Source organism: Nannobrachium achirus (genome assembly GCF_963921795.1).
Source record: "Nannobrachium achirus genome assembly, chromosome: 18".
NCBI lineage: Eukaryota > Metazoa > Chordata > Actinopteri > Myctophiformes > Myctophidae > Nannobrachium > Nannobrachium achirus.
Genome location: NC_137825.1, coordinates 59,199,749 through 59,225,530, shown reverse-complemented (window position 1 = coordinate 59,225,530; position 25,782 = coordinate 59,199,749). Strand labels below are relative to the sequence as shown.

Genomic DNA, 25,782 nt, shown 5'->3' with positions numbered 1-25,782 from the left:
GCTAAGTGATGTTTCTCACTTGCACAAGAGAGGACATACTGTATATTTTGACCATTAGTGCGGGGCGTTAAGGGCAGCAAATGCTAATTTTGTGCAAATTTGTCTTAAAGCGCCAAATTTTGCACAGATCCTATCGACTTTCTATACAGGAGGAAAATACCCAGTTTGTTTTTTCTTTTTCTGGGTATTTAAGTACGATGTGAGTGGTCTAAACTAGGGGTTTGTCATGATGCTGAATCCATTGCAAGCATTTGTTTTGCACAAAAAAAAAAAAACATTCCTTGGGCTACAAATGGCCCCAGAAAACTATGGTTTAGTGATACAAAGTGATGACTCCTCACTTTTCATCACTAATCACAGTTTTGTGGGCGTTTTCTGGGGCCATTTGTAGCCCAAGGAATGTTTTTTGTGCAAAACAAATGCTTAGTTAGACCCCTCACAAAATGTTTTTCTTGGTATTTTCCTCCTGTATAGAAAGTCGATGGGAGCCCAACTTGATTTGGCTGCTGTGGCGACCCCGAAGGTCGCAAACTCGGGCATGCCCTGGGCTACATCTGTGCAACTTTTGGCGCTTTAAGACAAATTTGCACGAAATTAGCATTTGCTCCCCTTAACACTAATAGTGCCCCCTTAATCTGAAGGTTGCTTGGTGCCTCGGTGCCACGCAGTTTCCTCCATAGGCCGCTGCTATTATTTTGAAGGGCTGGAAGGGGGTTGTTTTTGTTTTTTTGGATTATCACTTGACGGCAACGATTACGTCATCTAGTCACATGACAGTGTGGGACAAGAAGAGGAAGATGGCTGCGCCCTGCCTTGTGCCTTGTTTACATTTAGATCTGCTGCAAAATGTCTCAAAATGGCTATTTTGTTTAAATGAAGTTTCTTTATGGGCCTCTCCATTGACTTAACATTGAGGAGCTTCACTTCGCGTGCACGCCCAACGTGCGTTGTAAACAAATCGCCGACATTACCGATGCGGGCGGGACCGGAGCGACATTAAGTAAGTAATAATATCTTTACTGTATATACAGTAAGATTCACAGTCCTCACCGTCAACGGCGCCATGGTATTAACCCTTTCAATGACGGTGAGCGCCGTCTACAGCAGCAGAACAGTTAACGCTACATGTGCCTTGTGTACAGTATGTTTGAAGTGTGTGTGTGTGTGTGTGTGTGTGTGTGTGTGTGTGTGTGTGTGTGTGTGTGTGTGTGTGTGTGTGTGTGTGTGTGTGTGTTTCACCCACCAAAGGTATCCAGGATGTCTGTGATTAGGACAAACTTGCTGGGGTAGAACTGGATCACAGAGGTGTCTGAGAGAAGCTTGGAGCACTGGGAAAAAAAAATGTTCATGCAACGTTTATATGCTGTTGCTAGAAACTACACTTCACACATATAGAATAGGAGCAACAGACAGTAGGAAAAGCTGAGACATTTAAAACAAGAGGCCGATTCTTAACACCCCTTCAGTTTTCTGAAAATAAAATAAAATAAATACACTCATGTTGCTATGTTAGTGGTGCCTGGGGCGTCAATTGGGTATGGCAGGGGAATGCAGCTACCATACCCTGTGTCCAGGGGGGGAAATAAAAGTTACTTTTTTAAATATAAATCCATGAATGTCTCTTTGTCTACCTGTGCTGGTTATTATGTTGTTAAATTACAATAAAATAAAATGCAAAATGTAACAAAATGGTCACTTAAACAAGGTATTATAATTATATTCTCCTCATCTTGACAGAATGGTATATTCCAAGGTTCCGCAGGTCAGCTGCACAGGTGCAATTCATTATTCTTAATTGTGGCACGTTTACTAACATGCCAAGTTTAGCTGCACTTGAACAACAGTTCCAGGCTGCCATATCCAGCCCAAGAAACCGTAGAAACGGAGGAAAAAAATAAAATGTACTTCTTAAAATAAATGCACCATGCCTGTTGCTAAGGTATGGCAACATGACTGGTGTCATGTTGCCATACCTTAGCGTTTTCTGAACTGACGCCACTGAGTGTTGCTTAAATGTTTTCATGTCAAGGACCCCAGATATGTAATAGCACAAATGTTCACGATTTCACACCAAGATTGAAATTGAGCTTGTATATCTGCTATTCTTTATGTATTGTGACAAGCACACTCATATATACTGTATATACAGGTACAGGGTTCCCACCCATTTTTACCAATTAATTTCCAAAACTTTTCCAAAACTTTTCCAGAATATTTAACCCAGTCTCCAGGACGATATAACAATAATTCAGCTCATTAACAAGTCGCTTACTCCTATGCTCAATGCCCAAAGACAGGTAGTGTATGCCAGTGGTTCTCAACCTCTTCAGGCTGTGACCCCCGAAATAATATTTGATTATGGGGATAGCTGACAAGCACTACGAGTTGAGGAATTTTGTATAACACGGTTCTATTGTGAAAATAGATCTACATGCTCACAACTATTTTCTCAATTTCTGCCTCTAATATTTGACAATTTGGCCAATGTTAAATGTGTCATTTCAGAGTTATTAACAAAATCAATAACCAAAAACAATGCATAGCTATTTTTTCCAGGACCTTCCAGGACCCTTGATACATTCCAAAACTTTTCCAGTACTGGAAAAAAAAAAACATTTTTCTAATTTCAAAATATTTCCAGGAATTTCATGACCGTGGGAACCCTGTATATAGCTAAACTCTAAAATGACACAGATGCTTTCACAGTGACATTACGAGGAGTTGGCTGTGGTCCCCCCCCCCCCCCCTTGTTGTTACCTGGATGACGATCTTTAGAGCTTTGACCTTCTGGTCTGAAGACCAGGATTCTTTCAGAGACTGGTTCAGTTCTTCTATGCGGTTCACATAGTCCTGCTGGGAGAGGTTCAGCAGCTCCCTCTGGGAACCCTGCGGAGGAACACATAAACATTAACATACTGTTAGTGCACTGGGTCCCAAACACTGGGGCGTAGGGGTGTAACGGTATAGTAACTGTATCGAAATATCGTTTTTAACTTAACCCATGTAGGGTTGGAATTATTGAATGCTTTAACCAGCGACAAATAGCAGATATACAAGCTCACAGCGCGGCACCGAGTGCCGCGCTGCGAGCTTGTAGATCTGCTATTTTTTGAAAAAGTCGTGAAAATGTGTGCAAATCTTTGAATATATGTATTTTCAAAGCGAACGTTTGTAACTCAAATTTTGCTTCTGGGTGTTCCCTGAAACTAGATATTTTGAGATGGGGGTCCGTGGCCAAATACATATGATTTTGGGTGTCCTTCACATGAAAAGGTTTGGGAACCACTGACATGGTAGTCTCTCAAGAACAGACTAACTGAGCTCCAGTTAAGTGAAAAGGACCTTTTCTTTGACGATGGCTGGCCAGATTGCTGACATAGAAACATTGTTTTTTCCAAAATCTTAGAAGCATTCAAAAGACACTTATAGAATCAGGTCAAAATTCGAATTTTCAAGATTTTTCAAAAATAGCAGATCAACAAGCTCGCAGCACGGCACTCTGAGCTTGTATATCTGCCATTTCTCAATAGTTAAAGCCTAACATAATGATACACAATAATGTGTACCCGTTCTGTCCCAAACACTGAGGCGTAGGGGTGTAACGATATAGTAACTGTATCGAAATATCGTTTTTAACTTAACAAATCGAAGTATATCGAAATGAAAACAGCTAAAATCGAAACGTATCGTTTTATTTTGTACCATATCGAATTGGCAGTGCAAAGAATCGATTGTATCGATACTACCTACTTGTGCATTGTATTTAGCATTTTTAAGAAGAAAAAATGAAAAGGAGGGGTTTAATTACTTTTCCTTTCCATATAGCTACACTGGTCTATCGATAAATGTGTGTAATCTCTGGGTTCATGTCAAGGTGCAGGTTTGTCAATATACAATGTCCATGTATTTGGCAGATAATCACTGTGTTTACTTATTTATATCCATAATAACACGTTTCCCTTAAAAAACCTGCACTATCCACACCTTTCACACAGATTGAATTACTTTGCTAAATAGTTACTATATCGATTTTAAATCATCGAATCGAGTCGTATCGTATCGCCATGAATGAACCAATATCGTCCATGTATCGTATCGTCAACCATGTATCATGATATTTATCGAATCGCTATTAAAATGTACCGTTACACCCCTACTGGGGCGCCGGGGCGGGACCCATTTGTGCGTTGCAGATTTTTTTTCTTCTTCTTTTTTTTTTTTTTTTTTAAGTTGGTTCTCAAAATGACGTTAAAAAGTTTGAGAACCATAATAAAATGGCAAATGCACATAATGTTACCTCCTCCAGGTCATCCAGTTCCTCCAGTCTGGTCCGGACCTTCTCTGATACCGCTGAGTTGCCAGGGCTGAGAGCCTTGCCTACAGAGAGACACGAAACACACACATAAAAACACCTTAGTCAATATGTTTTTTTAAACACTTTTCTTCATACTGTACATGTTATCAATACTTCTCCACAATTTAGTGAGTTGTGATTGGTCGAAACACACTTTTACCTTTGTCAGAGCCCATGCAGAGATTCTGGAACACACACAAAGAAAAGAAGTGTCTCGTTAAGTTTCAACATATTGAAACATGTCTGTCTAACACAGTGGTTCTCAACCTTTTCAGGCCGTGACCCCCAAAATAATCACACCATTTTTATCCCATGATTTTGCAACCCATTTTCACCCAGTGCCAATTGCCTATGTAATCCTGGGCTCTGCTCTCCTTCTGCCACGCCTGGGGAGGCAACGGACTGACCTCATGCTTCCTTCTATGCATGAGGAGTCCAAGTTGTTTCTTTTCACCTGACAGTGGAGATTTCCCTGGTTTGGACGTAGCACGTGGAGGGAACACGTTACTCCAACCAGTTCCTTTCCCCTCCATCAAGCGCCCCGGCTGGCCAGGGGGAGGCATTATTGAGACCAGGATTACTGCATGTTTTTGTGAGGGTATCAACCCTAAGAGACACAGGGAGAACATGCAAACTCCACACAGCAAGGCCCTATCGTCGACCCCACCTAGGGTGTGGGCGCTGATAATGTGGAGGGAGAAACACGCCTCCAGTACCCACAGCGTCCCCCGGCGGGAATCGAACCCAGGACCTTCTAGCTGTGAGGTGAAGCGCTAACCACTGCGCCACCGTGACCCAAAATAATCACATTTTAACTGGGGACCCCCCCACCCTGACGAGCACTAAGAGTTGAAGCATTACATTTTGTATGACACGGTTCTATTGTGAAAACAGCTGACAAGCACTAAGAGTTGAAGCATTACATTTTGTATAACACGGTTCTATTGTGAAAACAGCAGATCTACATGCTACATACAGCATGTAGATCGGCTATTTTCACAATTTCTGCCTCTAATATTTGACAATTTGGCCAATGTTTAATTTGTCATTTTAGAGGTATTAAAAAGTACGTAAATTGTCCCTTTAGAAATGTGCAGATACCCTCTATACACTTAAACTTTATGTTAGTTTGCTTACTGATGAGGGAGAAAACAATGTTGCACATCTATACTATAATTTTGCGAATGTCTGAGTGAGTGAGTGAGTGAGTGAGTGAGTGAGTGAGTGAGTGTCTGTCTGTCTGTCTCAGCGTTTCTCCTCAGTGGCTGGAGCAATTGATCTGAAATCGCATCACCATCAGCATATGAACACACCTGACATAACTGTGAAGCCCGTTTGTCACTTTCACAAATCGTATGCTGTATATTAGCATTTTTATGGTGTATCTATATCTATTTAGCCTACAGTACCTTTTGTGACCACACATGTTAAGGGAGGGGCGCTGTTGTTCAGGCCATGCACAATCACACACAAACCCACACACACACACACACGGGGGGGTGGGGTGGGGGGGGGGGTGTGTGTGTGTGTGTGCAGGCGGGCGGGCGGGCGGGCGGGGGGGGGGGGGGGGGGGGGGGGGGGGGTTCTGGCCCTGTTACAGATGTTGTCCAAAAATCATGCAGATCGGTACACAGTATCTCTGTAGCCGTTAAATGGAACGGGTATTTCTTACATTGATGCTCCTACATATTAGCATGCAAGCACCAGTTAAAGTTACTTTCCATCCCTCATATACTGTGTGCACAGTGCACATCCCATAACCCACACACTGCACATCATTTCGGAGCTCATATCTTTGAACGGGTAAGGGCTAGTTAACACAATTGGTGCCTCTTAATCTGAAGGTTGCTTGGTGCCTCGGTGCCACGCCGTTTCCTCCATAGGCCGCCGCTATTATTTTGAAGGGCTGGAAGGGGGTTGTTTTTGTTTTTTTGGATTATCACTTGACGGCAACGATTACGTCATCTAGTCACATGACAGTGTGGGTCCAGAAGGGAAACATGGCTGCGCGCATCCCGTGTCTAGAGTGTGCAGAGTGGAGCCCCCTTTTTGTATACAAATGTCTTTTATGAGTTATTGAAGTTTCTTTATGGGCCTCTCAATGGATTTACTATGGAGGAGCTTCACTTCGCGTGCACGCCCGACGTGCGTTGTAAACAAATCGCGGACATTGCCGATGCGGGCGGGACCGGAGCGACGTACAGTAAGTGATAATATCTTTACTGTATATACAGTAAGATTCACAGTCCTCACCGTCAACGGCGCCATGGTATTAATCCTTTCAATGACGGTGAGGACTGTCAACGGCAGCAGAACAGTTAAGTTAATCATCTGGGGACCCCTCAAAAATAATTTTCCGACCCACAGGTTGAGAACCACTGGTCTAGCATAATCATTCTGGACCGTTGATTCCTGTGAGACACTCACTATGGAGAGCTTCTCCGTGGTGGTGAACCTGGCCAGGATCTCTCCTCGTTTGGACGACCAGGGTTCAAAGTCTGTTCCCACCAACTCCTCTTCCTTCTCCTTCTTCTTCCTCCCCAACTCCTAAAAAACACATTTACATCACACTGACTGGATGAGTGGACGGACGGATGGATGGATGGATGGATAGATGGATGGGTGGCAGCCATCATTAGTACAGTAGCCAGTATGGCACCGGTTCCGACAGGGACAGTACCTACAGTACTGGACTAGGGATGGGAAGATATGAAAATGTCAAATCGTGATTATTGTGATAATAGAAATCGCGATTTACGATATTATCGCGATAAAAATCCTTTATCCTGGGGCGGAACATTTGCCAAAAAATAGCAGATCTACAAGCTCACAACAAGACCGGCAATTTTTTGGCAAAGACATTTGATAAGAGTGAAAAAAAGACTGTATCAAGTACCTAATATTATAAGTACCTTTTACCAATTATAGAGGGTTTAAATGGTAACGGATATGCTGCTCGGCAAATAAAAGGTGAATTGATCCCAGTGCATGAGGTAGGACGATATCACGATAAATTATATCTCCACGATACGATTATCGCGAGTGTTTTTTATCACGATAATATCGCGTATCGTCCCGTCCCTATACTGGACCGAGTCGCGACAGAGATTTTGGTCATTTCGGTGATACTTAATGCAAGGTCTGTCAATTTGCCCCCTTTGTCCCAAAGCAGACATCACAGGCAAGGCAACACAGCCAGTGACAAACCTTGCCTCGTGAACCAGCCTCCCCCAGAAATCTACATTTTCATTTGAAAATGTAGCTGTCCGGGAGAGGTTGGTTCACGAGGCAAGGGCAAACCCTGTTCGCCGGAACTGAGGCTCATTTCCGGGTTCTCATTCAGGATGCTGTTCCAATTAATGTCCCGGCCGAAGTTGCCATATAAGCACCTTAGGCAGGGCTCCAGACTAACTTTTTCACAGGTAGCACTGGTGCCACCTACGTTTTAATTAAGTAGCACAATCAGAAATTAGGTAGCACCATATTTTTCTTTGTATAGCGTATTAGCGTGGTATTAATACATAGCCTTATTATACTGATGACAGTTGTGTTCATTTCCATACCATAAGCCATTTCAATTTGCCTTGATGTAAAGATTGACAATGACCCTAACTTGATATTTGCTAAATATTTAAATCTGAACTTTAGGTTTCTCTGCATGAGCAGCAAAAATAGGTCAGCACTAAGGCTGTGTGATATTAGGAAAGCCTTTGATATTTGATATAATGTTGTTGAATACCACGATAACAATATGTCTCATGATAAGTAAAAAAAAAGCTGTAGCCTAGTTTTTATGGATTTTTGCTTCAAGTTAATATTTGCAAACTAAAGACATTAATTCAAGAAAGATTTACGAATATCTCGGCTAACAAACGCAATATAGAACTATGACTTTAAACTTGCACAACGTAGACTAAATGCAATAGGCCTGCTTTCATGCAGGATGGAAAAATAAAATTGTCCTTATGGTTTTAGAGTGAGATACTGGGAAGGAAGCTGCTTGATTATCAACAGAAAACGTTCACTTGGACACACACACACACGCACGCGCACACACACACACACACACACACACACACACACACACACACACACACACACACACACACACACACACACACACACACACACACACACACACACACACACACACACACACACACTACACCAAAGACACACACGCACGCACGCACGCACGCACGCACGCACGCACACACACACACACACACACACACACACACACACACACACACACACACACACACACACACACACACACACACACACACACACACACACACACACACACACACACACACACACACACACACACACACACACACACACACACACACACACGAGACACCAAAGGCAGAAAAGTTTACAGCTGCCGTTCATTTGAGCTAATTGGCTATGAAGTGAGAAGCGCATTTTGGGCACTGAGGAACTTAACGGCTGTTTTAACGTAACAGTAGGTTAATGTAACCAACGGTGGAAACATCCACGAGCGATTGCTAATCAATAGCTAATCTAATAGCAAACAAACAACAGAAAAAAGCACGGTTATACAAAGAAAGGTTAGTATATATGTGATATCTATCCAATGTGAGCGAGAGAGAGAGAGAGAGTCTGTCTGTCTGTCTGTCTGTCTGTCTGTCTGCGTGTGTGACCCACCAGTGACCAGCCACCACCACCGGACCAACGATAAAGTGTGTGTGTAGTGTACTGTATGTGAGTGAGTGAAAGAGAAGGGGAGGGGCCGAGCATAGCCTCTGCAGGCAGGCAGCCAGGGAGAGAGAGAGACGGAGCGAGAGAGAGAGAGAGAGAGAGAGGCGTCAGGCGATCTTCGATTGAGGATTTTCTTTTTGTCCCCTCTTTTTTTCCAACTCGCACCAGCGCGACCTGGTTACATTTTAACTCGCACTTTATGAAATTAAGTCGCATATGCGAGTTAATAGGTCGCACCCTGGAGCCCTGACCTTAGGACAATAACACTTTAACTTGTATTATATTTGCTTTGCTTTCTTTGTATGTTATGACAGTATGGGAGCTGTAGAATAAGCATTTAAGTGTCACCAATGATTAATGCCCTGCTGTACAGTACTGCATGCATGCGTGTGTGACTGTGTGTGTATACAGGTGCCCGCTCACCCCTGCAGAGCAGCTGTGTGACATGGCGGGGGTCTCCACAGCAGATGCAGCAGCGAACATGGACAGGGGGTCTGTGCCATCCAACATGGAGCTGAGGGGGTCCGGGACCACCGAGGAGGACGACGAGGAAGACGACGAGGTGCTTCCCTTGCGGGTCCCGCGACGAGACTTGGTGTCTGTCACCTGGGTGGAGAGAGACACTTTTATTGTTGCTCGATAAACTGTTTTAAGCAATTATCCTCAGTCGTATGAGCTTTGTGTTTACAGGTTGTGTTTAGTAGGTACTACTGTTATTTCTTAAAGGACAACTTTAGTTTTTTTTACAACAAGGGTTCATATTTTAGATTGTAATTAAATAATTATAAAAGATGAGTGTTAAAATTATTTCATTTACTTCTTTCTATTGTTTTAGAGATTCTTATTTCAGTGGTTGGGGGCACGCGTAAAGTGGCTAAATATGTCATTTTACACAGCATAAGCCCATTCCCAAGATACAACGCAATGGTTGGATGTGGCTTATGGGGGCTAGAAGTGTTACTGTAAATAGCAATAAAGATACAGCTGGCTTAGTGTGTCTAAAAATACATATTTAGCCACTTGTACGCATGCCCCCCATGCGTACGCATGCCCCACATTTTAGCACGGTAAACGCGATAAAACAATAGAACGAAGCAAATGAAAACATTTTAACACTCACTTTTTCTTTTCTCTAATTACAATCTAAAATATGAACCCTTGTTGTAAATAAACAAAGTTGTCCTTTAAAAGTGTGCAATAGCAATTAGCAAACACAGTGATTCAGTTGAGGAAGCATAGATGCAATTTAGAATGAAGGCATTTATCCGACTTACAGTAAGCAAGGTAAACTCATACATCAAACTTACAGTAAGCAAGGTAAACTCATACATCAAACTTACAGTAAGCAAGGTAAACTCATACATCAAACTTACAGTAAGCAAGGTAAACTCATACATCAAACGCAGAGAGACGGTTTAGTGCCTCAGTGATCTAGAATAGGTAAACCAAGGACCTAACATCAAGAAAAGAAGTGCCATGTTTTTTTTTCGTTTTTTTTTCTATAATTTTTATCCCACAATTTTGTAACCCATTTTCACCCCGTGCCAATTGCCTACGTATGTAATCCTGGGCTCTGCTCTCCCTCTACCGCGCCTGGGGAGACAACGGACTGACCTCATGCTTCCTTCTATGCATGAGGAGTCCAAGTTGCATCTTTTCACCTGACAGAGGGGATTTCCCTGGTGTGGACGTAGCGCGTGGAAGGAACACGTTATTCCAACCAGTTCCTTTCCCCTCCATCAGGCGCCCCGGCTGGCCAGGGGGAGGCATTATAGAGACCAGGATTACTGCATGTTTTTGTGAGGGTATCAACCCTATGAGACACGGGGAGAACATGCAAACTACACACAGAAAGGCCCTGTTTTTATTGTCTATGCCATGTCAACATACATTTTAATGACACGCCTTCAAACATTCTGACATATTTCGATTGGCAGGACATTGTTATAAAGACCATTAGACTCAGCAATAATCCACCTATCTCCCCGACTCCCTCCCCAGTCAGAGTTCAGTTTTAATGAATGTAGAATTATGTGCAGGATGTACATATGCTGTAAATTAGGTGACTTCATTTAATTGACGTTAAAGTTAAAATAAATATCCTCTCTCACACACTTCTGCAAGTGTGCCAGTGAATTTTGCAAAGCAATTCATCCTTTGTTAGCCTTCTGGTTGGTCCCTGACTGACCAACCAGCAGGCTTTATCTGCCTTGTCCTGCCCTGGTTCTGCCTTTTTTATGTTGAATTTGCTAAAACATAATTTTTGGAGAAAATAAAAACAAAAACATGCTGAGTCACTACACTGCCACTGAGCAGCTCCAAATTAGAATTGAAGGGGTGCCTGCTGGCCTACTGGTCCGGACACATAACACATGAGCTTTGTGTAGCCTGGCGGCGTCGTCGGTTCGATTCCCGGTCCGGACGACCCTTGATGCGTGTCACTCCCCGTTTCTCTCCCCATTTTCTGTCAGTCTACTATCCTATCAAATAAAGGCATAAAAAGCCTAAGAATTAATTCTAATATATGACATTAAACATGAAACTGACTTATTAAATTAACCCATTTTTTAATTTTGAATTACATTTGTATATTGAATTAATCCAATTTGCTCATTTCCATTTGTGTGACTTTGAGACCCATTTCACTCTGCGATGTACATTCAGTACATCTTTGGATGAACCATTTTTAATCAACAGAGCAACTAGTGTAGTTATCGCCGCAATATTTGCAGTTACATCATGGCAAGTAGGGCTGTCACAATTATTACATAATCGTCTAATCGTGATTATTTGACATTATCACAATTATTTTGTCATAATCGTCATAATCGTGAATGTTGACAAATGTCCCAAATAGTGGAAATAACAGATCTCGGGCTCACAACGCGTCGCGACGCGTTGTGAGCTTGTAGATCGGCTATTTCCACTATCAAAGTTATTTTTTAAGTAGTAAGTTGTCAAATATGTCAGTAATTTCTTTGTATATTTAGGTTATGTGTCATATCTACCATGTACAACTTCAAAGCCTAAAAGCCAAACAGAAATGTAATTATCAACGACAAAAACACAATTAAATCGTTAATCGCCAATTATTTGAGTGACAATTAATCGTCATGTAAAATGTCATATCGTGACAGCCCTAATGGCAAGGTATAACTACACAAGCCAAAGCCAAACCTCTAATAAAGTTGACCATTCTGCAAGGACAGGTTTCCCTTTTCTCAGACGGACACGGTGGAGTAGGGATGGGACGATATGAAAATGTCACATCACGATTATTGTGACAAAAGAAATCGCGATTTAAAATATTATCGCGTTAATCCAAATCCATTATCCTGGGGCGGAACATTTGCCAAAAAATTGCCGATCTACAAGCTCACAACGCGTCGCGTTGTGAGCTTGTCGATCGGCTATTTTTTGGCAAAGACATTTGGGTTTAGCTAATTAAAGGTGAATTGATCCCAGTTAGGGAAGGGACGATAAGCGATGTTATCGTTTATTGTGATAAAAAACAATCACGATAATCGTATCGTGGAGATTTAATTCATCATGATATCGTCCTCTGTCATGCACTGGGATCAATTCACCTTTTATTTGCCGAGCTGAATATCCGGTACCACTTAAACCCTCTATAATTGGTAAAAGGTACTTATAATATACGTACTTGAGACATTTTCTTTCACTCTCTATCAAATGTTTTTGCCAAAAAATAGCCGATCTACAAGCTCACTACGCGTCGCTGGCTATTTTTTGGCAAATGTTCCGCCACAAGATAATGGATTTTGATTATCGCAATAATATCGTAAATCGCGATTTCTTTTGTCACAATAATCGTGATATGACATGTTCATATCGTCCCATCCCTAATCCCAGTGCATGACAGAGGACAATATCACAATACCGTATTTTCCGGACTATAAGGCGCACCGGACTATAAGGCCCGCTGTCAATGAATGGTCTATTTTCGAACTGTTTTCATATATAAGGCGCACCGGACTAGAAGGCCCACATAATAGACACTACCGTTGTGTTATGCATCCAAAAGATGGAGCTGTGCTAAAGGGAATGTCAATGTCAATGAATGATCCATATATAAGGCGCACTGGACTATAAGGCACACTGTAGTTTTTTGAGAAAATTAAAGTCCGGAAAATACGGGTATATTAAATCTCCACGATACGATTATCGAGTGTTTTTGAGCGGTGGTCACACCGTCTCCTATACGTGGCCGTGTGTGTGGGTATGTATGCGTCCGTCCGGCCGTCCGGCCGTGTATGTAGCCTGGCAGTACCTTTTCTGACCACACATGTTAAGGGAGGGGCGCTGTTGTTGTCACACACACACACACACACACACACACACACACACACACACACACACACACACACACACACACACACACACACACACACACACACACACACACACGGGGGGGAGGGGGGGGGGGGGGTTGGTGGGTAAACCACCGCTCAGTTCACACAGGTGTGATTTTTTATCACAATATCCCATCCCTGCGGTGGACATTGGGTGTTAAGGTGCCGTTTGACTCACTGTGATGGCTTTGAGAGGATGATAGTCTCCAAACTCCACCGGTGCGGCCTCCAGGCGACAGCTCTGCAGCTCGGCCTCATACCGACGCTCACGGGAACGCCTTGAACAGTGGTGGAAAAAGTACTTACTTAAAGTGGTCCTGTGTCGCCTAAAGGGTTACTGTCACTTTAAGAATCATCTTGAAAAATTTTTTAATATTTTTATGATGTCATTGTGGGGATGCGCAATTATAAGCCAATCAAATTAATTGTCTGTATAGCCTGACTGTTTGACTAATTACTGTACTGGTCAGCTGTTGTTGGGGGGCAAGGGGCAGATTACACTGTGACATGAGCTTCAGACTGTTTCAGACCGTTTTCAGAGAAGCTCATGTCACAGTGTAATCTGCCTCTCAACCCCTTTAGGTGACAGTACCCCTTTAAGTAAAAGTATCAATACTGCAATACAGAAATACTCAGTTTTAAGTAAAAGGCCGGAATTCAAAATGTATTTGAGTAAAAGTACAAAGATATTGGCATCAAAATGTACTTAAAGTACCAGAAGTAGAAAGTTCTCATTATACAGAATGTCCCATTTCCACATTTTCAAATGTATAACAAATATTTTGAAAATAGCTGATCTACATGCTCACAAAGCGTTGTGTCTCTCACATCTCTTTCTCATTAAAGTTGGTCTAATCTAATCCATTTAAATGGTCATGAAGTAGAGTCACATGTCACAAGCCAAGTCTAATAGGTCAGTTGTTGTTGTCTATTTCAGTGGAATGTAGTGGTGGAAAGGAAAGTAACTAGCCCCTTTTCGACTGCAGGTTTAGCACCACACCACACCACACCACACCACACCACACCACACTACACTACACCACATAAAAATAACTACATTTTCCATTAAACAAAAGTACCCCTATCAGTAAGAAACAAATTGACCCTTTTAACTGTGATTATAATACAATTTAAATTTGTATTACAACTATCCTAAATTATAATACACTATAATAGATTATAACTGTGATTAATACACTATAAAATATTACTGTATTACTATGATAATTATAATACACTATAGTAAGCCCCTTTTCGACTGCAGCTTTAGCACCACGCTACACCACACCACACCACACCGCACCACATAAAAATATCTACATTTTCCATTACACAAAAGTTCCCCTATCGGTAAGAAACAAATTGACCCTTTTAACTGTGATTATAATACAATATAAATTTGTATTACAACTATCCTAAATTATAATACACTGTAATGGATTATCACTGTGATTACAACACACTATAAAGTATTAATGTATAACTATGATAATTGTAATACACTATAATAGATTATAATAGTGGTTATAACACAATAGAATCTATTATCATGTATTACAACTATATCATGGTGGTCTAAATGAAAAGTCAGTGAGTGATCAGTCATTATGAAGTGTTTGGCCCTGTTTGGCCTAGCTCAGACCTACTCTAGATTGGATAATTTTTAGTACCACGTTTAGTACCTTTTTCACACCACTCTACCCAGGTCCTTGTAGTGGAAAACCTGGCACAAGTGGGTGGTGTGGAGTTGTGTGGTGTGGTGTTGGGCCAGTGGAAAAGGGGCAGAAATTTGCCAGATCATACATTAAATCCATTTCACAAAATGTGATCGTTAAATAAATGGCAATAGGCTACTGCATCATTACTTTGTTTTATGTTTTGGTAATAAAACAGAAACCCCTTTCACTCGTAATCCAGTAGGCCTATTTGTGTTTGTGACAGCATTATTGCTATTTTTAGTTTTACTCAAGTAAAAAAGGGAATAAAAAAACAAAACACGAATACTGCTGAATGACATGAAAATGTCAATCTTCCTAGCCAATCCAATCCTATTCCTAGGTTGTCTTAATGTTGATTAAAAGATGACAGTCTGCAGAATAAAAAACAAGTCAACACGTAAGACGTCTACACGTGCACACACCTCCGGGATGTCATTAAACGTGAAAGCTGAAGGAAAATATACGAACAATATGATGTAAACACTTTTAGTTTGTACTTAGATGAGAACAGAGCATCTTACCACTGGACGGCAGCCATGTTGCTTCAACAGTCACATGACGTCTCAACCAGGGACGTGCAGAGAATATTAGAGAGGCAGGGGCTGGAATTTCCAAAAGGGCCTTTTGGTGGAAGCACTGAAAATAGCAGACCTCCAAGCTCACGGTGCGTTGTGAGCTTGGAGGTCTGCTATTTTCGGTGTGTGAAACCACACTGAACTAAGCATAATCAAGTCAATACTGGAGATGTGGCGTAATGTCATGGATTTCTACACAGAGAGGGCAATTATTTCAACATAAGCTGCTGCGTTCAAGTTCAGGAGAGTTTGGACAAGGCAATTCTATTGCATGCTGCCTTCAGGTATGGCATGGGAAGAGGGCATTATATGCATTTCCCACTAAACAATGTCTGTCTATTATACGCAGTGTTGTAGTGCTAAATTTGGAAGTGTGGGCACTCCCCACGCACGCACGTGCACGTGCACCATAGCCGGCTCCACAGGGGGGCACTGGGGGGCAATGCCCTCCCAGATTAGACTTTGTGCCCTCCAGTCCAGATTGGCCAGTAGTACCCTACCCCACCATTATTTTAAGATGTCTTACATGTGTTAATTATATTTATTTAGTTATTTTTATGTTCTTTGTGATTATTATGAATGTACATTTTCAAATGAATTATTTAATGAAAATGCACCAAGTTGGTTTTGTTTTGAAGTCTATTCCTGTGTTGTTTTGCATGCAGCACAGGAAATTAAAATCTTTTTTAGAGAGAAACCTTGAAATGGAGATTACTAGTTTGGCTCAAAACGCCGCAAAAATCGGCTTGCTATATATAGGCCTAGGGCTGTGTTAAAAAAAAATAAAGTGCCCCCCTTGGAAAATTGAAGGCCCCCCCCTGCTGATTATTCCCTGGAGCCGCCACTGACGTGCACGTGCGTCAATGCGTGTGCACGCACGTGCATCCGTGCGTGTGCACATAACGTTTTCGCTGGCTTAAAACGGGTCTGCGCGGCAGCAGAAATAGCCTTAGACCAGTGGTTCTCAACCAATAATTTGATGACCGGATCATCAGCCAAACTTCCCATGCAAAATAGCTCCACAACTTAATTTCCAATTAATTAATCAATTTTCAAATCTTATATTACCATCTGCTGTTAGTCATGCTCATTTCTGCACGGCTGGCGAGCCTATTTCAACCAATTGCTGGATCAGAACGACCTGAAAATATAATATCAACTGACTTGACTTGAGAGAAGTGTGGGCACTCCGTACCCCCGCATCCCCCCCCCCCCACTACATCCCTGATTATATGTCCAGGATACATTTATACAGAATTTAGCCCGGCTATCTTTGGTAGGCCTATATTTTTAGACCAAATCTAGACCTTTGAATTTTAAAACATTATAAATTAAATATTGATTAATAAAACAATTGTACGTTACATATATGATCTCCAACTGTCGGATTAAACTAATTAATATAGCCATTTATACAATTATTTCACCATAGTAAAAATTGCCTTTATTTTATGGTCTGGAATGGGCAGTTTTTACAGACAGATAAAAGGGCAGGGGCTCAAGCCCCCTTTGATGTGTATGTGTGCACGTGCCTGGTCTCAACACTTCCTGGTTCACCGGTTCATTTAATAGTCTAATTTCCCAATTTTGGAAGATACAAAAATACATACATTCATTTCTAAATCGTCCAAAGATAATAATTAAAATAATATATTTTTTGTTTGCAATGACAAGGACGTGGATAACTGCGTTAAAACAAAATGCTGCCCGGTATAGGTGGGACGTTTGCGAACGAATCGAGTCTTTTAAACGGCTCTTTGAAATGAACGATGGGATCCGGTTCGCAGTAGGGAGCCGTTCCTTTCTAAATAAACAATGGTGGGAAAAGTACAACAAATCTTTGTAGAACTACGTCTACTCTGCCACAAGTTTAGAAGTTCGGCATTAAAATGCACTTGACTTGAGTAAAAGTACAAACGTATCAAAATATACTTAATACTTAAAATACCAATTATGCAAAGTGTCCCATTTCACAAGTTTTCCAATGAGTAAAATATAGGGGGAAAAAAAACATTTGAAAATAGATGATCTACAAGCTCACAATGCGTCGCAAGTTAACACGGCACGTTGTGAGCTAATTGTAGATTGGCTATTTTCAATTTGCGGAAATGTATAGCCTATATGGCCAAAATGTAGGGTTTGAAGTGATTTGTAATTATAATCAAAATCTACAAAGTAACTAACTAAAGTAACTAAAACGAGCCAATCTTTTGAACGGCTCTTTGAAAGGAACGGATCCCAGAGATCCGGCTCACTTCAAATAACCATAAATCCCATCTCTAGTGCCCGGAACACGAACAAAACTACATTTCCCATGATGCCACGCGCCCCCTTTCCACGGACACAGGACGGTTTCCTGGCTGCTGCAGCAGCACTCGTCTTGTGTGTCTACAATGAAGATTTTAGACAACAGCACATAATCTAAAGCTGTACACGCTGTGTCCATCATGACCTGAGCATAGTGCACGTGCATCTGAAGCGGACGGTTCTTATTGAGAGGTGAGTTGGTCACTGGCTCGGTCATTATGTGGCGTCTTTATCCTGCTATCACCTTCATAATAAGCATGTAATGACAAGATAGCTGCTTGTGTGTAAAGACCCAAAGACACATGCATTGTCTGTACTGTAATTTGACTGGGTGACAAAGTGATAGTTCATGTCTACTGTATCTGGCTGTCAGGATTATTAAATATATCACATGAGGCTATAATATATAGCCATATGATCAGAATTATCATTGATAAGCTACCTTTTACATTGATTGATTGATTGATTGATTGATTGAAGACTATTAGAAGTTTGCATAGGAAAAGGTACAGTTTCATGACGGTACAGTTCACTGGTACAAGGTCTACTAAAAGGAGATCCTAGAAAAGACTAAGCTTATTTCCATAGGCCACCATTGAAGTATCTCATAACATTGAATGACAGACGGATAGAACACAGTAGGCCTACTATGCAGTAGATATAGTCAGGGGCAGGGGCGCAGGAGGCATTTTAAAAGTGAAGGGGACATATCTGGGAGGTATGTGCGTGCGCATAGCGCGTGCGAAAAATTTTGGGGTATCCCCCCCACTTTTGGTGATATCTCCCCCACTTTTGCCCAGAGGAGGGGGGGACATATCCCCTCCACTTGAGCTGAATTACACAGTTGTTTTACGCAGATTTCAAGGCAGGCAGGCCACTGCCTGCCTGCTTGTCACTATCGCGTCGCATTAATTAAACTCATTCAGAACAGCTGAGCTGAGCTGCCGACTGCACTGCACTGGTGGGACTGTGCCTCTAGAGGGCAGTAATACGCCTTGAAATGAGAACTACTCAGTGTGTACAGTATAATCGATCATATTTGCGGCTTTTTCTTGGACCTGAACACTGGGGGCAGGGGCGTCACTAGCAATTCTGGGCCTCTAGGCCAGAAATCTGTATGGGCCCCCCCATGCAAGCGGAGAACCGGCCAACCGGGAACACTTTGCTACTGTTTGAATGACATGTCTCACAATGATACGGTAGCCGTGATCGCCTCAGCAATCATGTTCACCTTATTTGTCAAATTGTAACACCATTTACCATTTTTTCTCACTTTTTTAGTTTTACTATTGTAGCCTAAGCAGGCTATAAACAAACATGTGGTGTCTGGTGTAACAATTTGACAATGCTAGCTCTTGAAACAAAGTCCAGGAATTCTAGCTTGATCTAACCATGATCACTACACATAATCATCCATTACATGCACACTCAGATAGAGCTACTGTATTATTAATGCAGTATAATCCACCCATGAAATAAAAAGTGCAGACCACCATCATCACCAGCAAGTGAATGAGACACCAGAACTCTGACTTGAGCCCAGCCTCCCATGCAAGCCAATATAAAACAGTATAACAATAAAACACTACATTGTATTTTTAGTAGCAGCTTAAATATGTGCAGGTGTTGTGCAGAATATACAATCACTAATCAATAGCAGCAGTGCTCAAGCAAATGCACATGAGGAGTGAAGCATATAGGCTATACATAGGAAATAGAATAGGAGGAAAAATAAGCAGTATAGGACTATTCAGATTGGGTGAAGTATGAAAATGATTAGCCTACATGCAAAAATGAGTCTGCATGCAATCAGAACTTTGGCTAGTTAGCTAAGCTATGGAAAACAAGGGTTGGCTATAATGATCTGAGAATACATCTACTGTATAACAGGCTAGATCATATAAGGCTATATGAGAATGGCATAACATGACATTCTTGTGTGTACTGTGTGTATGCACATACATTGTTTTAACAGCAAAGTCAGTCAGTGCGTTTAATCTACAGCAAGATCCTGTGAACATTTTGGGAGTTCACAAAACAATAATACTGTGACTGACTGAAACAAAAATATTGTGATGCCTAGATTGTTAATTTTGTATGACATAATCATATGACTACTAGATAGATGATGGGATATTATACAATTGCACATGAACTCTGCAGCGGCCGCACTGAGGCGCTCAAACACAAACACTCTAACATTAATCCTCACACTACTTGACACTATTACCATACTTTAGATAACTAGTCATTGTTGCAACAAACCAAACCATTTTTCACTTTTCACAATTTGGGAACCTACATACATTCATAACGTGATGTGATTGTGATCAACTGATCATGTCACTAGTTTGGGAGTGCTTCCTTCCAGAACTTAGCAAACAGGTGTTTCGTTCGAAACACTTGCGTTTGTGCTTAAAACGTTATCCATGCTTATTGCTTAATGGTGTTGGATAAAGAAGGAAGAAGGAAGAGGGGAGAAGATTTTCTGTTGCATGCTTACCCACAGACATCAGCTGCTTCCTTGAGTGTAAACAGTCAAGCTCTCCTCTCAGTTTACAGTAATGAAACATGCTGCTCTATGTTACATTACGTCTTTTTTTCTCTCTCTCCCTGTCTCTGTTCAATGCGTGTTGTGTGTGGAAGAAGCCGGGGGAGGGTGGAGCGAACAGAACCTGAAAGTTGATCTTATGTTTGCAGTCTTTTTTTTTTTTTTTTTTTCCCTGTCTCTGTTCAATGAATGCTGTTGTGTGCTGAAGAAGCTGCTTTACAGTCAGGACCGGGGGAGGGTGGGGCGAACAGAACCTGAGAGTTGATATTATGTTTGCAGGACCAATGAAAAGACTTTTCCATTTACTTCAGATGATCATAATTATCCTTTATAGCACACCTAAGTTTCACAACCATAACATGATGCAAGCGGACACACAAACCGCAAAGCTACTATAGGTCTCAAAACAACGTGAAAGCAGGAGAAACCATTTTAGCTTTATAAGGGGTGAGTATATAATATAGGGACCCTCAATTATTTAAATTGTATCGCTCATTGGTTTTATTCCAGCAGTAATTTTAAGTTTTTAGACACAAATGATAAACATAATAATAATAATTATTATTATTGGGGGAAAAAGAGTTTTAATCCAGACTTTTTGACTGGTGGGGATATCCCCTCCACCCAAAAAAAGTGGGGGTGTTAATCCCCCCCGTCCCCCCCTATCTGCTGCGCGCATGGGGAGAAAAAAAAGGGTAATTGCGACCGTAGGTCGCATTTACTACCAAAACCTCCACAGGCTGTCTGTCAGTCAGTGAGTGAGTGAGTGAGTGAGTGAGTGAGTCCGTCACACTTTTGCCCTGCTCATATCTCCACAACCGTTGCCCCCATCCATGCCAAATTTTGCACACACACTCCTTGTTTGCCAAACTACAACCTCCAAGGACCCCCGGAGCCCCAGGGACCCCCAGGTCCCTGGGGGACCCCCAGATGAAAAAAATGACCAAATGTGCTCACACATCACACGTCACACTTTTTCCCTGCTTATATCTCCGCACCCGTTGACCCGATCCATGCCACATTTTACACACACACTCCTTGCCTGCCAAACTACAACCTCCAAGGACCCCCGGAGCCCCAGGGACCCCCAGGTCCCTGGGGGACCCCCAGATGTAAAAAATGACCAAATGTGCAAAAATGCCCAAATGACCACCCCAACGGGGCTGCTCGCGGGGAATTCCCGGGGACCACCGACTCCTGGTGCTCCAGAACGGATGCAAAAGTGGTGGCGCCCCCAGTGGAGGACCCCCTGCCACTGCAGCGCACATAAAATGCCGTAACTCGGGCTAGGAGCGTCTGGGAGAGCCGGGGCCGGTACCTATTCGTCCGCCAAGGCAACGCGGAGACCCCACCCCTCATTTCTCACATGGCCCTATTCTAGCGCCACCTTCAGGCCGATTTTTACAACACATTTTTGGACACTGCTCCTACAGTTTTTGCCCTAAAATCACGAATATCACTACACAGCATGTCTACACTCATGTCATCAACATGGATGAGGAAGATTTGGGAAAAACAAATTTTTGCCCTATTTGTGGAGATAAGCCACCTACGGTCGCTTATCTCCCGATTAGGGAGTCTTACTGGTAATAATCATATTGTAATAAAAGAAAAATATATGATATTTATTATAAGAGTGCAGGTTACCGTAATTGGTCCAGTAATCTAATAATTGGTGACCATATAGATCTAAATATTTGGAGGGTCTGTTTGTTTACACAAAGGGTCCATTTGGTTATATTCTGCACAGAGTTACAAAGTCCACACTGATGATTGTATTGTGCAGCACAGGAGAAGCATTCTTAAAGATGGGATTCGACCTGTTTTTTTTGGAGGTATAGGCCTACAGTAGATCATGTGTCCAGAAAGTGATCTTAAAGTTAAACCCCATTTGTTGACCGGGGCCCCCCAGGGGTCTGCATTTGGCCCCCTCAATGTATTCCATTCTACAATTCTATTCTACAGACTCTACACCAAATTGCTTCACCACAAATAAGCCAAAATAGCTGATCGATTGTAGATGGGGTGGATTGATTGTGAGCTTGCCAATTTTCGGTTTTCTCCCAATGTTCGACCTACTATGCCCATAATAGGGATGCTAGCTTGCAGTTCATGCAGTGGTGTCAGTGCAGCAAAAGCTAAGGTATGGCAACATGACTGGTGTCTTGCACGCGCGCGAAGTTGCCATACCTTAGCAACAGGCATGATACATTTATTTGAAGAAGTACATTTTATTTTTCTCCCCCGTTTCTACGGTTTCTTGGGCTGGATATGGCAGCCTGGAACGGTTGTTCAAGTGCAGCTAAACTTGGCATCTTAGTAAACGTGCCACAATTGACAATAATGCATTGCACCTGTGCAGCTGACCTGTGGAAACTGGGTATACATTTTGTCAAGATGGGGAGAATACAAGTGTGGAGAATATAATTATAATACCTTGTTAAAGTGACCATTTTGTTAATTTTTGCATTTGTAGTTATTTTACTGTAATTTAACAACATAATAAGCAGCACAGAAAGACAAAGATACATTCATGGATTTATATTTAAAAGTAACTTTTATTTTCACCTCTGGACCCAGGGTATGGCAGCTAAAATACCCAATTGACGCCCCTGAGTTCATGTGGCTAACCATACATTCGTGAGGCACACAGGGTATTTTATTATAATGCATATACATCATAACATAATCACTATCTTTCCTAGCAACCAACCAACCAGACAACCCGACATATCATGTTGGGATGTCCGGATGGTTGCTAGGAAATATGGCGATGTTGTAACTGAATACATTCAAATGTGCGTTTATTTCCACAGTGGCTTGTTAACAACATTACATGGTGATAATCCACAATGCATACACAGACACGGAGCCTAGAAGGAGATGAGAGTAAAGCTCATTAATGTGACAGACACGCAGACGTGGTAATCTGCCTGTCCTCTGTAACGCCACATTCATCCCAGGGCTGGGCAACTAACCAGAAATACCATTTATCAAAAACAAAATGTAGGAACCACTAACCAACGTATAACTGGATAATAGAGAAGCACTTGTTTTGTTATTAATGTTATTACTTTATATTCTTTTCTTGAATATCGACAAATCGTCACAAGACATTTTAAATTACCACTGTATTATACTTTGTTGTACAAAGGTGGCGTGAGAAATATTGTGAAAATAGGCATTGCGACACTTGAGCTTGTAGATCTGCTATGTGCACTATTATTTTAGAATCTTTCATTAATCGTAATCAAGGCCTCTAACAAAACATTATATATCCACCTGTTTCCGCTACACTGTAGCGTTATTTGCGGAACACTTCCGGTTAACAGCAGACATACAAGCTCACGTCGCGTCGCAGATGCAACCGTTATGAGCTTGTAGATCACACTCAGCTGCGGCGCCGGAAGCTGCCTGCACCTTCAGCGCAACGCACGATGGGACGTTGGAAAGTTGTTGATATATATATATATATATATATAAATTTAGCTTATTTTCCTTCCCCCACACAAGTGTCACAACACTTTGCCATGTAATAGCCCGGGAAATTAAGTCAATTTTTTGGAAGAATCATTCAGTTTGTGATTCAAGCACCAAATTTTGCACAAGGTTTCCTCTGGACCTAGTTTTCTCAAAAAGCATGTTAGCCACTCAAAAAAATGCAATAGGTAACAAAAACACAAATCTGCTTTAAGTAGCATATGAGGGGTCAAACTAGGGGTTTTTCATGATCCTGAATCCAAAGCAAGCATTTGTTTTGCCTGAAAAAAATCCTTGGGCTAAAAACAGCCCCAAAAAACTATGGTTTAGTGATGAGTGACTTTTCACAGTTGTGTGCCTTAGCCTAAGGCATTTTCTTTCGTATTATTTTCCTGTATAGAAAGCCAATGGGACCCCCCAACCTATTGCATTGTGTTGAGTGGCTAACGTGCTTTTTGGGAAAACTAGGTCCAGAGGAAACCTTGTGCAAAATTTGGTGCTTGTATCACAAACTGAACAATTGTGTCACTAATTTACCGGGCTATAAGGGATACAAACACCAGTGAGAACATACAGGACAGGATTCACATTAGTGTAACAGGCCAAGGGTATTGCATATCAGACTGAACAAGACTCCAAACATACTCTACACATAAACAAATATCAGTGGCATTAACAGAACTTTTCCATTGTGTATAGCTCTGGTCCATCGCGTCACCTCCAGTGACACTCTGACAGACCCATCGGCAAATTAATAGACCGTGTTTTCTCAGCCCCTACGAGCGCTCAACTTGAGTCAAAATAAACAACACTACTTAACTACTCACCAAACCAAATGTAGTTTTGCGTTATTGAAAATCTATTCTCCGCGGTGGTGAACCCATCAGCACCCCACCTACTCTGTAAAATACATTATTTTTGTCATGAAATAAAATGCACCCACCTCGAGCCACCCAGCGGCCACCGCAGATACAATGGTTCACAACCCGGAAATAAGCGGCGGTCGAGTTGGATGCACTTTATTTCATGCCAAAAATAGTGTATTTTGCAGATTGGGTGGGGTGCTGAGGGGTTCACCACCGTGGAGAATAGACTTTCAACAATGCAAAACTACCTTTGGTTTGGTGAGTAGTGAAGTAGTTTTGTTTATTTTGACTGAAGTTGAGCACTCGTAGGGGCTGAGAAAACGCGGTCTATTCATTTGCCGACGGGTCTGTCAGAGCGTCACTGGAGGTGACGCGATGGACCAGAGCTAAGTGTAGTAGTGCTTCTCAAAGTGGGGTTCAGACCAGGGACCTAAAGGGGTTACATTTGCACACTCTCTTATGGGGGTCCTTGAAATGATATTTCAGAACCACTGCGGAATCACTGGTGCCAAGCACTTTGACTATGTACTGTATGCAGCAGTACCCAAACTTGAATGAAGGTTGAAATAGCTCACTACTCATGTGAATTATGAGCACTACGACACAGGTCTCATCAAACAAAGATATCAGCTGTGCTGGTTGCGAAAGAGCTGAAGCGCTCCCCTCTCCCCACACTATGCTAGCGGCTAGGCTAGCAGTTTTCATGTGACGTTCAGGGATAGTTGCTAAATGTGGTATTACAACATTAGAAATGTCTAATTCGTTTCGTTCCAATAATGACGATAACCCACACCCTCTTGTGTAACCTGACTGCCAGATGGTGGCGTCTA

The 25,782-nt window shown here is 41.9% G+C and overlaps 2 protein-coding genes across 3 annotated transcripts in view; one reads left to right on the top strand and one right to left on the bottom strand.

Annotated features, from left to right (window-relative positions):
- Window positions 1-15,727, bottom strand: part of vps35l (VPS35 endosomal protein sorting factor like) — a 55,909-nt gene extending 40,182 nt beyond the window's left edge. For both annotated transcript variants that reach the window (XM_080747964.1, XM_080747965.1), the window contains exons 1-8: window positions 15,695-15,727; window positions 13,634-13,733; window positions 9,506-9,688; window positions 6,782-6,901; window positions 4,515-4,539; window positions 4,298-4,377; window positions 2,758-2,886; window positions 1,244-1,328 (exon numbers count right to left, since the gene is read on the bottom strand). In XM_080747964.1, the coding sequence (XP_080604090.1) occupies window positions 1,244-1,328; window positions 2,758-2,886; window positions 4,298-4,377; window positions 4,515-4,539; window positions 6,782-6,901; window positions 9,506-9,688; window positions 13,634-13,733; window positions 15,695-15,711 (739 nt within the window). In that variant the 5' untranslated portion in view covers window positions 15,712-15,727. The remainder of the gene's footprint in view (window positions 1-1,243; window positions 1,329-2,757; window positions 2,887-4,297; window positions 4,378-4,514; window positions 4,540-6,781; window positions 6,902-9,505; window positions 9,689-13,633; window positions 13,734-15,694) is intronic.
- A 2,395-nt stretch (window positions 15,728-18,122) lies between these two features.
- Window positions 18,123-25,782, top strand: part of zdhhc16b (zDHHC palmitoyltransferase 16b) — a 36,274-nt gene continuing 28,614 nt past the window's right edge. The window contains exon 1 of the mRNA XM_080747967.1: window positions 18,123-18,247. The gene's annotated coding sequence lies outside the window, so the exon portion shown is untranslated. The remainder of the gene's footprint in view (window positions 18,248-25,782) is intronic.